This window comes from Tinamus guttatus, unplaced genomic scaffold (assembly GCF_059628265.1).
Source record: "Tinamus guttatus ecotype Peru unplaced genomic scaffold, ASM5962826v1 Tinamus_guttatus_pri_ptg000004l, whole genome shotgun sequence".
Classification (NCBI taxonomy): domain Eukaryota; kingdom Metazoa; phylum Chordata; class Aves; order Tinamiformes; family Tinamidae; genus Tinamus; species Tinamus guttatus.
The window spans coordinates 9,092,852-9,107,064 of NW_028288538.1; the positions used below are offsets into that span (position 1 = coordinate 9,092,852).

The 14,213-nt window shown below is 38.5% G+C and overlaps 1 protein-coding gene across 2 annotated transcripts in view; it reads right to left on the reverse strand.

The window, feature by feature from the left end:
* Window positions 1-14,213, reverse strand: part of ADAMTSL3 (ADAMTS like 3) — a 176,366-nt gene that overhangs the window by 88,825 nt on the left and 73,328 nt on the right. For both annotated transcript variants that reach the window (XR_015914404.1, XM_010213962.2), the window contains exons 3-5: window positions 11,099-11,226; window positions 8,700-8,745; window positions 1,517-1,753 (exon numbers count right to left, since the gene is read on the reverse strand). Coding sequence is in view for 1 of the 2 variants with exons in the window: in XM_010213962.2 (XP_010212264.2) it covers window positions 1,517-1,753; window positions 8,700-8,745; window positions 11,099-11,226 (411 nt within the window). In the remaining variant the exon portion in view is untranslated. The remainder of the gene's footprint in view (window positions 1-1,516; window positions 1,754-8,699; window positions 8,746-11,098; window positions 11,227-14,213) is intronic.

Sequence of the window (14,213 nt, forward strand, 5' to 3'; positions counted from 1 at the left end):
CAGTAAAAGACACTAACAGTCACATCCACACTCACATTCCATGACAACACATCGTGATTCACCCTGTGTAACAACGCTCACCACCCAAGTCACTGGCGCTCAGAACAACCTGTTCTAAGGAAACTGGAAATGGTTCAAATAATAATGACGTTGCTTAAGCCATTAATATCTCCTGCAGGGCCTTTTCTAAGCAGGCATGCAGGGCACATTTGTGCATGTATCGTGTCTGTGCAAGCACAAGGGCCATACCTGCTTCCAACTGCCAGAAGCCTTTCAGCTCAGGCAGGAAAGGTGATGATACAGAGACTTAGCAGATACAGGGAAAGTCAGGGTAGGACTGGGTGGAATGAGGCAAGATGCCCTTCTGAATGCATACCAGATGGCTGCAATTAAAACAGGGATAAATAATGATAATCAGAGATAAGAGTACCAAAGCAGTATGACCCTCTTTCATGCATTCTTGTTCTCCAGTTAAGGCAGCACAAAGTACTGAGATGTTATGCTGAGCCACATGAAAAGAACAGCAAGAACTGTCTCTTCCTCTACATCAAGGTCATCAGGAGGATATGTCTCCTGATCCAAGCCTGCCCCTAAGCCTACGTGACACCCCCTGACAATGTGCTAAGCCTGGAGATGAATTCAACGCAAGGAAGAAGCTTCAGCGGGTTCAATGTGCAGGACTGTCCACTGGCCAACCAATTTAGTTGGTACTCTGAGCTTCTGAACCAGTTATCAGATTCACATGAGCATCTGGCATGTTAAAGTGACTGGATCCTGAAAGCCTGAGATAACCTCTTTCATCAGAGGACATGTAGGGATATTAACCAAGAGTTTGGCTGCTGAGAGTGCCTCATTTGTTATTTTTAATGTTTTTTGTCAGAAGCAAGTCCTCCTCTATAGAAACTAAATCTATAATTTATGAACATTATCTTAGGAATCCTCACATTTTAAGATTCAGTCTTTGGAATTTACCTTCCTGGAAAAGCCTTCTACTGTAGGCATATTCACTGCATGGTCTGGGAACTTCTTAATGGAATGAAGAGGCAACAGTAACACATACAACAAACACACACATGCTCACATACAACTGCCATTCCAGTCTGGATCCTATAAAATACCAATTTTTCTCCTTGACATACTTCATGGGATACAAGACACAGAGAAAGAGTAAAGTGGCACTAAAGACTGTGTAATTCCATCATTGCTTTATACGTCTGTGACAGACATGCTAGAAATTAGAAAGCTATAATTAGTTTCAGTAATTTTTTTACATGGCTAAATATTACAGTATAGACAGGAGAGTGCTGAACGTTACTGATCTACAAAATACTAATGTCCAAGGCAGTCAGATACTTCTCTACAAGATGAAGGTACTACAATCAATCTGGCGGTACTTTCAGAAACTTTCAAAGCAAACAGACATAAAGATGAAAAATATCAAGAAAAAAAAAAGGGCACTTCATGTGCAAAATGTCTCACAGCAAAGTTCACATTTAAATGCACAGTATGGACATACCTGGCATATTCCACTGATGCACATATCCAGGGATTCAATATTGCATCGAGTACCATCCAGCACCTTCGGGGCAAGCTCCACAATCAAGTTCTTTCCCAGAGCTTGACACTTAAGGGCACATGGTGCCGTAGGATCATTATATACAGGGATCCACTCATAAATATGTCCCTGGTATTTGACATCGTTGTAGGCAGAACACTGCTGTGCTCTAAAGTCACCAACATCTGAAGGGCAGTCCTGAGAACAAACCAAAAGGAAGTCAGTTTTGATTAAAGGAACCACTACACATCGGTAATAAAATTTTCTGATGAACTATTCAGAATCTGTTCAGGCAGCTTCATTCTAGAACTGACCTGCTTTGACCATGCTACAAATAGTCCAGGCTCTATTGTGAATACTAAAACAATCTATGCTGCTTAATCCAATGCTTGCATTGAGGGTAACAGTCTATATTCCAGAAATAGCAGCACAATTAATACAGGACAGTAATTAATAATACTACTTGTTCCAACGCTTTACATAGGCATTCAATTTTAGAGTCTAGTCCTGTAATATGAATTTGTTTCTACAGGAATTTAAGTCTTCTGAATGACTATAATGAGATCTTTGACATTTAATATTTCTCTTTTCAATAGATTTACTAACCTAAGGATTGCAGAGCACTCCACACTTATTCATCAATTCATATGTCATAAGTAATGAAAGACATATTATAGCTACCTACAACTAAAGAAATACAAATGCGTCCAATGAATCGTTCAGTATCACTCAAAAGGGGTCAAAATCATCTCCCACACAGAGCTCAGAAATACAGCAGAAATATTAATTATGAGAAATGCCTTATTAACAAACTTTGAAATAAAGTATTCTAAAACATTTTCTTCTACATAAAACATTGCACCCAAGCACTGATGTTAATATTAAACTACAGTGACAGGAATGGAGATGAATGCTGATTTATTGTAAAATAACTTTGGTAAAATACTGTCAAAGGAATTAGTGTGTTAAACAATCTCTCACTAAAGACTTCAGTTAAAAGTATGTCCAGTGTCAAGCAGTCCATATGCTAGACTGAAAGGATATTCTTCCAAGAATTCCAACTGAACATATAAGCCAGATGTGAGGCTGATTTTAACAAAGTTTTGTTTTCATTGGATATAGGACTGAAAGATTGTGATGTGTCAACTGAACTCATGGAACTTATTACTAAAGTATTAGTTAACGATCCTTATGCCTAAGCAGTGCTTCTACCTTATCAGGGAACCGAGTCTTCCCCAAAAACACTAATGAAATTGCAAGTGCATTACACGCTATCATAGACTTGCACAGAGATGAGAAAGGCAGGAATGCTGACACCCTCAGTAGCGTGGTCCTGACATGATTTTGCCCTTATGAATGGAGCTGGTCTGTACTACCTTAATATTTTTTAGATTTTTTTTTTCAACGTGGGAAGCAGTTACCTAGAAAAATCCATATCTTGAATAAAATATTTTGTAAAATCAGTAGTCTCTCCACTGATCAACACCTGCGGTTTTTGCAGTGAGTACTGAGCAGGTCACTGAGCATTCCTGGTAGTGCTTTTAAACTCTGCCCAGTGCTTAGAGTGAAATATATATATATTATACACTATACCTTATACACTATACCTTATACACTATACCTTATACACTATACCTTATACACTATACCTTATACACTATACCTTATACACTATACCTTAGAGTGAAAACAGCTAAAAATGATGCCAATATCTTTTGTATTGTTTTTGAATGTAAAATTTGTAAAGTAAGTCATAAAAAGATGAGGGTAAATTAGAGTTAGTGTAATTCTTTGAGTTTTACCTCTGCAAAATTCCACAAATGAGAGCTTCTAAAAAACATCAAGCGAACACTGTGTTAGAAACCTCTCTCATTTACTGCAGTGTCACTCCAGAGAAATTCACCAAATTTGCACTGGTGTAAATGAGAACAGAATTTGGCTCTGTCTTAGGTGTCACCTCTCATTTTCCACAAAAGCAAATCTAAAAAGCAGAGAGGACTTCAGAGTCCATATGGATACCATATGGTTCCTTTCCACCGTGGCAAATAAGAGAAGTAGCTAAGGATAAAAATAATAAGTGGAAGGTAGATTCAAGTGAAGTTAGACGCAGTATTTGGGAGCAAAGCACTGGCATTCAACCCTGCACAGCAAGATTTTCATCAGGAGGAATCAGAGCACTCTGCAAAGCAGCCGTGCTGTCTCGAGGCTGGGCTTTGACAGGCTGCTCTTACAATTCCTTAGCACTGGGTGTTGATGCAATGCCAAGACACAACCACCGCAATGTCAGGATGTCATCCATGGTTACTATACGTTTCTCATTGATTCGATGCAATGTGGCTCCTTCCTTCCACTCATCTCCTGACTGCCTGAGAGCAACTGAATCCTCACACCCCTATTCTCTTTGGGCATCTTTGCAGAATATGGAGCAACCAGGGCAGCTCTTGGTTCCCATGGCCTCTCCACCTGCTTTCGGTTTGAGCTGTGCTCAAAAGCAGGAGCATAAGAGCATCACAAAGGACTATCCAAGGGCCAAAATTATCATCAACTGCATTATATCAGAATTTGGAGAGCAACCAAGTTCAGAGCTCTGTCTTCCTGGGAACAGTTCATATATTTGGAAAAAAAGAAAGGAGGTCATAATCTTAAACAGAAAGACAACTAAGCATAGAAAGGAAGGCAGTATAAACAACAAAAAGACTTGAAAACTTCCTATAAATTCTATTTCAGTAGGTCAGAAAATTGAGAGGATGCTTAACAGAAAAGAGAAGGTACCAGATGTGGGAGACGCAGTCAAGGGCAAGGGGGCTATGCCACACTGCCAGCCAGGCCTAGGCTGCTTGTCTTCTTAGTATTAACCTATTTCAGACACCACTGCTTCAACTCCTCCTCTCCCCAAAATTATGCTAAGTATTTGTTAAATATTCTTTCTACCAATTTCCTGTTTTTTCAGATTTCCCAATTTCAGCAATAGCATTTCCCTCACAATCAATTTACTGAACCACAGCCAGGCCACTCATGGGTTCATGCACCACATGAAGAACTGAGGACAGGTTGAGGAAGAGCTGAGTATGCTGCCTAATACGTGCAAATGTTGGCAATATAATCCATCTAGACCTTGCTTGTGGTGGGATGAAGGCTATTTATATGCCATGGCTGATGAACATATTATTAGAAAAAAAATATTCAGACATGACAGATTTCTATATTTTATTTGTATAAAATATATATTTATATATAAATATGTATGCGTGTATATGTGCATATATACACACACAGACATTTTCCTATTCTCTTTGTGATAGATTATTAAAAAATCCTGCATTTAAGGGCTGGCTTCCTACAAAATGTATCATTTTAGCTTTGGCAGTGAGTACTCTAAGCCTTTGAAAACAAAGCTAACTCAGGAAATCTCTATCTTTGCAAGCAATGTTCATGACCAAAATATGAAAGTTGCTTCAGACACTGTGATTTCTGCCAACAATTACTCTGCTGAAAAAGGCACAAAAGAGAAGGCAAGAAATTTCCCAGTAAAAATGATGACACCAAAGAAAGTCTAGTCCTTTGTCTAGTTTTATTCTTTGAATCTCATTTTGTTGAAACCTAGCCAAATCCGATGAAGTCATTGTTTTGTTTTCTTTCTGAAATTAGCTTCAGATTACATGTTTTTCCTATTCATTTTTCAGACCACTTAGTAAAATCAAGTTACCTGAGCTAGAAACCTATGAGATAGACATTAGAGCCATAGGTTGCATCGGCATTATAATCAGAAAAATAAAATAAATAAATGAACAGATTGGAGATAGACTACGCAACTCAAACAATGTGAAATACTACACGACTACAAGAGACAGAGCTCAGCCAAGATTTGTTGAATGGGATAAGTGAGCGAGCTCATAGGTGGATGCTAGGACAAAAATTGATGAATATTTAGAATAGGTGTGAGAATTATCTGCATATAATATAAGTTTACGATGGAGTTAATGTGGACAAATCTGTTACAAAGCGGTGTTTCTTCCGACGATAGGAGAGTCACTCTGGCAAGTGTGTAAGTGACTTTTTGGCACATACAAATATGAAATTTATGGGGAAATGGCCCAAATAACTTGTTCGATGAATAGGACCCTAAAGGATTATCTTAAACACTTCCATATAGTGCACATCATAGCATTAGAATGTAATAGTACACACAAAAATGGAAATATAAAATTGAGGATTTAAGAAAGACTGAAAAATCTTGTTGAACAGCATATAATGAATAGTTTATATAGTTTATTTCTCTACAATTTTTGTAAGAAAAGTCCAAAGCACATATGCAGTTGTAAGAAATCAAGTAACTGGCATCCCAGTGAAGATAAAAAGATAAGCAAGCTAAACACACGTCTCAACCTCTGCAATTATTTTGTTGCTAAGACCTCAAATTAATTTTTGATTGAAATATCACTAATATTATTCAGGAACTATGCTTGAGTTCAATGAACTTACTGCTATTCTATTGCAAATCCAGATGAAACCAATTTTCTGGTAAAATGATTCTTGTTCTTTTCATTAGAATGACATACATATTAAGTTGTGCTTCATTTGTACTCCCCAATATACATGTTACTGGTGTAATGTATCGTGTAGCAAAATTACCTTTGCAGACAATTTTACATGGTGTATATATACTGAATGTCTCAAGTGGTTAACAATAATACCTACCAACACTGAAAGAAGCTAGCTTAAACTCTTAATTGTCAAACTCAAATTTTATTCTTAAAGTGAGAAATGATCATTACTAATAATGCTTTGGGGAAACTTGGTTCATTTGAAACAGAACTGGGCCATTAGTCCTAGGTCTGTATTAGGTGCTTATTCCTGTTTCAGGGGTAAATCAGGTCTAACGTGTTTGAATTCAACGAGGCCAAACTTAAAGATGGGTGGGAATCTCATGAAATTTACTCTTCTGGGGAGTTCTTCACTATCTGGTCCATAATGAAGGAAAAGCAGTTCCCGAAGGATTCTGGCCCTATCTGAAGTGAAATAGAAACCCGATCCCTTTCAGACATGCCCCAAAAGCAAAACTCTAAAAACCACTTCCTGTCTGGAAATTGGCATTTGAATCATGATAAATTCAAACAGATTCCCAAACAAGATGCAAGCCACTTATCGCTTTGAAATAAGCCCTAAAATTAAAAAACAGGTCCCAGTGACTTCAAGAGAAAAACACTCTTGGAGCGCAGAAAGGATATGGAATAACCTTAATTCTCTCTGGGCCTACACATCCGTGAGTGCCTTCATTCTCACCATAGAGTTTGACTGCAAAATCCTTGAAAAGATCCGTGCCTGCAATTGCTCTTACATATCCAAGAAGCACGGAGACCTCTGCTTATAGCAGAAAACAGCACAAATTGATCTCGTCTCCTCCCTTTTCCATACGCTGCGTAGTTTTCCGTTCCTTTTGCTGTAGGAGCAAGGCCTGCTGCCGAGGAAGCTATAGTGCATGGCATCAGGCAATAAGAGATATAATACCTTATACAATGCATATAACTTATCCAGATAAGGAACACAGCAACCATTTTATACACGGGCAGTTTGCTTATCGCTTGCACACTGGCTAGCTCCAATTCACTTTATCACGCGGTTTTGAAAGATTATGATACTTCTTCACATAGGGCATTTTTATTAAAGAGCTAAGGACACTGCACACTAAACTGCCAAGTCTTTACTTTTGAAAGTGCAAGTGGCCGAGTTTGTCTCCAGAAGGTGATTTTTGCATGCACTGGGCCTGGTTCATTAATCACTTCCACTTGCTTCTGCCAGCAGCAACTTCGGCTGTGGGCTGCAGTGGTGGAAAATCCATCCAACCCCAAGGAGTGGAGTGTTAGAGCGATTCAAGGTGCTAGCAAGACTTGTTCTTGAGGAGGGCAGAAGCCAGCTGGCATGGCAGAAGCTGTAGGTGTGGCAAACTACAGAGTGGGTATGGCCAGTTGTCCCAGGAGATGCAGTGATTCAACGTATTTCCTGGGCAACTTCCAGGGTCAGGCTTCCTAGGAGAACATGCCCTACTGCTTCACAGCTGCCTGCTGCTGGCAGAAATCACAAGGTTGGCAGTCAAGTGAGTATCACCTGCCCTTGCCTTCAACTCAGGGAAGAGCAGACCTCTCCTTTTAAAGGATATTTGTATGAAAGCTGTTGCCTTTCTTCCAGAGGCAGAGGTTTGCATGCATTATAGGAACACAGAAATAAGATGTTTTTGCTATAATTATTTATCCACCTCCCCTCTTTTCTGGAATGTGATCATATAAATGTTACACCGTACTGCAAGGTAACCCACAGTCAGAGGCAACATCTCATCATACACCAACCTATTCCGAGATCCCGTGCACGGGGGCACGGTCTGAAATGCAGAGACAGCAGAGCCCTGCAGGAGCCACACGCCTTGAATATGCTGCAACATCTGGGCTGGAAGAAGGCAGCTGTTTAAGCAGCATAAGGCATCACTGTAAATCACTTGAGCACCAAGTATGCCATATGTGACTGGTTTTCATAAAACATGTCTGTAAAAATGTATTCAATTCGATTTCATCATAGTAACAGCAAATGCACATTCAAATCTCCAATTTTATATTGACTCACTGAAACCGTCTATGCTAGGGTGCATAGATATACATAATTTTGCATATAGAAATATAAAGATCTGGTTTTAGCCAAACAGGGGGAATACAAGTAGAAATTACCCCATTTAACATTTGAAAGGAACAACTGGCTAAACTACCTGATCATGTGCCTAATGATCAACCTTAATGACCACAAAAGATCAGGACCTCAGTTTAATTCTTCATCTGAAAGACTGGGCCTACAGGAAACATGCTTGCTAGTTTAAGAGGAGAACAGATTTGCTAATCCCCCAAAATGTGTAACTTTCCTAATAAATGATAAAAAACATTCTGAATCACAATTGGCACTGTGATTTCAAAAGCTAATGTCCTTTTGGGAAGCCTAAATTCAAGACCTGATGGTGTCATGCACACCGAAGTCTTTAAAAATCAGAATAATGATGGAAAAAAAAAAAAGATTTTAAACAAGAAGCAGCATTTCTTAAACTTTAACACATTGTCTGAATAAGTAAAAGAAGCTGTAAAATAGGATTACAGGCCAGACTCACATTACTACTGCAGGTTTTGTATCGAATATTCCGACCTTCACAGTTCCTGAAACACAGAGTAAAAATAGTTACACTGTATAATAGCTGCATAATAGCAACACACAACCCTGCCTGTTTTACAGCAAGTTATTCTCTTGAAAATTAGATTTTTATTACTACTGCCCTACCATGATTTGGTCTCAAATACAAGGTTTAAATACAAAGGGGATCTGGGGACTCAACAGGTTACACTGCTGCCTCTCTTCGAAACAGAAAGTGTGGCTTTTCCTGTAAGCCCAATGTGCTGTGAACCTTATGAAAAACACATTTATTTTGTGAAAAAGTTTCACAATGGATCCTCAAGCCTGATCTATTCTGACTTCAGCAAATTTGTTTCTAATCCATGGGATGTAATTCAGAGGAGCAGTATATCAGATGATCTATGCAATCCTTTGATTAAGCACAAGGCTAATGAGCATTCATTTTACTTTCCCCTATTTCATTTAGAAGAGAAAAAGAACAACCTTAAATCTTTCATTTCAAAAGCTAATGTCCTTTCTCCCCAAAACCACTGTAATATATTTGCAGATCAGCATATCATTTTAATAACTCCAAGTCACATGACCAGAGTTCCTAATTTTAAATGAAATATAATTCTTTTGGACTGCATACATTCCTAAAACGTCCAACATTTGTGAATCCCCAAATCCAGGCAATTCAGCTCATTTGCAAAGACTTTCAGCAAAGTAGCTGAAATAACAGGCATATAACAGAGCCATGACTCTGTGCTCTCCCAGAAGTCTTTATTGTGCTCCCATAGAGACATGGGAACATAGGAGATTCACACTTTTCTACAGACAGGTTACCAAACTCCTACTGACTGGCACTTTGTACGGGATAAGATATGTTTCTAAGGAGTGGGGAAGTCAAGCCCTAGGAAAAACTAGAAGCATATTTTAAAAGACTTAATGGGAAATTATAATTAGTAATGTTTCTAAAATCATTTTTTTGGAAAAGTCATCTCATACTGAAAAAGACTTGCCTTCCATAGAAGAAAAACGAATGAAAGCTGTTAGTTTACTTTTTAAAAAACCTTTTTCATGAAAAGCCATTACAAATATTTAAAAATTCTGTAAAGTTTGTGAGAAGTTGAAAAACAGGATTTGTAAAGGAAAAAGCGGTAGATACCCAGAGCAAGAGTTCTGCACATCTCAGGCTGCCAGTCTAATTGTATCACAATTAATTGCCAGAATAATTGTATCACAACATGCAAGTTAAATGTTTATGGTACATACAAATGTGAAAACTTTGTTTCACAATTGTGCATTTCTTGGGCATTACAACAACAATAAAATATAGAAAAAAATTTAACGTATACATTTGTCAAGGCATGGAAAACACATGTTTTTTCCACAGGGGAACGCATTAAAAATATTAGTAAAACCACTGTGGAATTTATATTGCTACAATTTATTGAGCTCATTTCATAGTCGTCAACACTGGTAGCATACTGGGGCTTCTTGCAGAACTTATTACTATTTTCCAAGATTTCTGTGCATTCTGCTCTAAAAGGAAAAGGAGTATTTTAACCAAAGTTATCTTTAGTCATGTAGTTCATAATGTTTGCACTGAATTAACACATGACACTACAAGCCTTCTTTAAGAGAAATAGACTTTCTGGGTGATATTCCATATAATACGGCAATTTGTATCAAAATCGAAGCTAAAATGCAATCATCTTTTTAAATAATAATCAGGAACAATTCAGATATGGAAAGTCATTATAGATCCCAGCACTCATGCTCCTAAAGCTGGTGAGAAACTCTCTAAATAGCTACAGGCCTCTTGCATTATGGTAAGGATTGCAGCAACAAGTCTTCTGTAAGTCCAGCTTTAGCGCCAAGCGAAATGCTTTTCCCTGCACAGTCTCTCCTCAGGCTTCGCTGTGGCTTAGCCATGAGCACATATGGCCACCAGGTCCACTGCACAGGAAGAACTAGCAGAGGAGAAGATTTCTAACAGAAAGCAGCATTTGATACATACACATATTTGATTTTTACTCCAGGAAAGAGACTGAGGAGCCGCACTTGAACGTTACCTCAGGTCAGTTTGTGAGCAGGTAGCTCACCAGTGGCTCTGTATCACGGGGGCAGGGATTCTTTCAGTATTGGACAGCGCTAAATAAGTCATTCTTGTTATTCCAAAAACATGCTTAGTAACATACTTCCTTCCAAATCAAGGGCTAAAATATTTTCCTAAAATATTACCGAAATACATTTAACATGGGATTTCGTAACACTTGACCTGCGCACAACATTTGGTTCCAGAAACAGATATAACAGTGTTTCTCCATATAAATCATTGCAGGACAGGGAAGAGTCCAGCTGCAGAAAATAAATATACATAAGCATGTGGCTAACCTGCCATTCAAACATCTCCTCAGGGAATAGGAGGCTCCCCCGCCGCAGGTCCGTGAGCAATCGCTCCAAGCGCCCCAGGCATCCCAGGAACCATCCTTATCTTCATCAGAGCGGGTAATTCTGGAGCTCTGGAAAATGAAGGAAGAGGAGGAAAAATAAACAAATGTCACGTGAATTGAAGTGATAAATATTTTACTGCTTAACATTAATAATAGTAGCAAGTGTACCACTTTGCTACTAAATTGCCATGGAGGTAGATTTTGCCCATAAACTACTGCAAACATCATAATGTAACTGCTATTAATATAATTATGAATGAAATCTACTTGGAGGATAAAAAAATGAGGCAACGAAAAGAATTTATCTCAGGTGACAGAGCCGATACTGACTCTGCTCTGATAACATTATGAACTGAGAGAACATAAAATATTCATCTAAGCTTTACCAAAACAACTATTTCCAACCAACTTTCAATTCCCACTGCCTTCAGTAGACATGCACTTAGATCTCAGATAGATGAACACAGGCATTACATTCATATTAGTGCCTTATTTTTTTTGCCTTCATAGAAGGGCACAACTTAATCTGAGGGTCTTTCAGAAGTCTTTCCCCCTCTTCCCAACAAAGAGCCTGAAAACACCAACAAAAGGGCTATCCTGTGAGCAAACAACAAAAGGCAAAGAGACAAAAATATTACTAAATAGGCTCCATGTAAGCAAATACTTGACTCTTGTTATATGCCAAATAAAAATACATGCTTAAAATGCTAAAAATATTTTCATGTGTGACTAAAGCCAGAGAAGTATAAGGCATTAGTCTATGTTTTAATAGCGAACCAGATGAACACGTTTTGGTAATCCATTTTTTCTCTAAGAAACAGCTTAACTGAGCTCAAGAGAATGAGACTTCAGACTCAGTTCTATTTTCTTCCAAAAGAATGCTTCATATGAGTAATTTAAAAGGAAATGAGGGATATATAATTCAAATCTTATGGTATATTAAAAAAGTAATACACAGCTCCCCCTAAATTTCCACAAACGGATGAAGTCAGCTCCTCTTCAGTTGTCAAGAAAATTGACTCAGATAAAAGTCTGCAACCTTCAAGTCAAAAGGGCAAGTGCAATGAAATAAAGCTGTTTTCAAAAGGGCACTGCACAAAGAACATGATTTAATACCATACTGTGTAGAGACATGGATTTTCTTCTAAACATAGTAAAGCAAGGCAATTGTGTGGCACAGAACTTATGCTGAGCCCATGGAGGATGCCCTCGCACTGCACTGGAAACACAACTGTTGAACAAGCATCGTTTTAGACACCCAAACAGTGAAGAATTAAACTTAGCTAAACTTAAACAGAGCTAAGAACCATGCAAATACATTTTAAAGGCATTAATAAGAGTGGGCAGACTTAGTATAACACTACTCCTGAGAGATAAACATCCAAGAAAAAGGTCGGTAATTTCAAAACATTCCCATCTCTCCATCAAAAAAAAAAAAAAAAAAAAAAAACCTAGTGCTTGTCAAAAAAACTTATTTCATTAATTAGCGCATAAGTGGCAATCATTTGAACAATAAATTGCATAACTTGGTCTAAGCAAGCCAGCAGCTCCTCAACTTTCTTGCTCCCCTAAGTTTACAAATTTTACAAACACTTACTGGAAGCTGTAAAGTGTACTCAGGCCAATCTGCTCTTCCAGAAATGATAGAGCCCTGCTCTGCCAAGATCCCTGAGGAGTTTTAGCACAGGCGTTGGGTTTACTTTACATCAGGAGCCAACTCTCAAATGTCTGACACTGAAAATAAAATCAATTGCCTTCAATTTTGAGCAGAAAGGGCTCAGCACCTCCCAACAGACCACTCAGCACACGAAAAGAGGTCAAGATGACCAAGAGTCACTTTTACATTGATGAATGCAAAAATAGAGTTTCTCTTCTGAAATCCCAAGGGAAATAACTTGGTTTTTTTAAATCATGTTAAGAAATGATTACATTTGTTATGGTAAAAAAGCAACACATCTCGCTGCCTCTTTTAGCACAGTTGATTTCTTTGGACAAGGCAGTGACAACATCTACAATAATCCTAACTTCATCATTGTATTAAAACCAGCCACATGATATTAACAGACAGAATATCACTGAGAGCCCTGAACAATGTCCAGTTGTTCCCTTCCTAAACTGCTTTGATAAAAGCCATTGTTCGGAACTGTAGCTAATTAAAAGAACTGTGAAAACGAGGATGATCAAAGCGTTGGTTTGCGCCAACAAAACCCTCTTCACAATCATGGACTAATTCAGTACCCACAGTGTTGATTTAAACTCCAGCCAATTCAAACTATTTCTCCCATGGGAAAGAGTTAAAAGCAGCTTGTGCTGGCTTAGTAATTTACTAGCAAAATAATACTGATTTACTAGCTGTCAGGATTCATAAACTCTGCATATTACATTTGTCTACACTGCAGTACCAAATTCAAGTAAAATAAAAAAAGAGATCATCAACATCATGATTTAAACCAACAAAAACTTGGAAGCTCATTCAGGAATTAAATCAAGAGCTAATTACAATTCGGCACAACAGAGCATTATAGTACTTCAGGACTGCATTCATAGCTTGCTTGCGACTTTTCATTTTTCATTGTTTCAAGTGATAATTTAGTAACAAAGCTTTTCTAGGTGATTTCCCTTTAGGGGCTGACTTTCACAGCTGATCAAGTGCTACACAGATGTAAAGTTTGTATTCAGCGTGACCGTGTGTACAGACCTATGCAAACATGTACACGGGCATGTCCATGCACACGTGTGCCACGCGGCATCGCAGCCATACAGAGCCACCAGTACCAAAGTGCCTCTGGAGAGAACGACTTCCAACAGCTCTAACCACAGCCCTGGGAAAGACCTTGACAACTTGCTGCCTTTTACATAGAGCTAGAGGGAAAAAGGCTTCACCCTTGCATCCTTCTGTGGATGTGGCTAGGACAACTGGAGTCCAAAGGCACCAAGTGTGAGCGTGCGACGAGGCTACACGTATTGCGCTTGTGCACCCACACGTTACCTGCAGAGAGGGTTCCACACGGCATGATAAAGATAGCTTCAAAATCTAGCACTCCGATCCATATTCC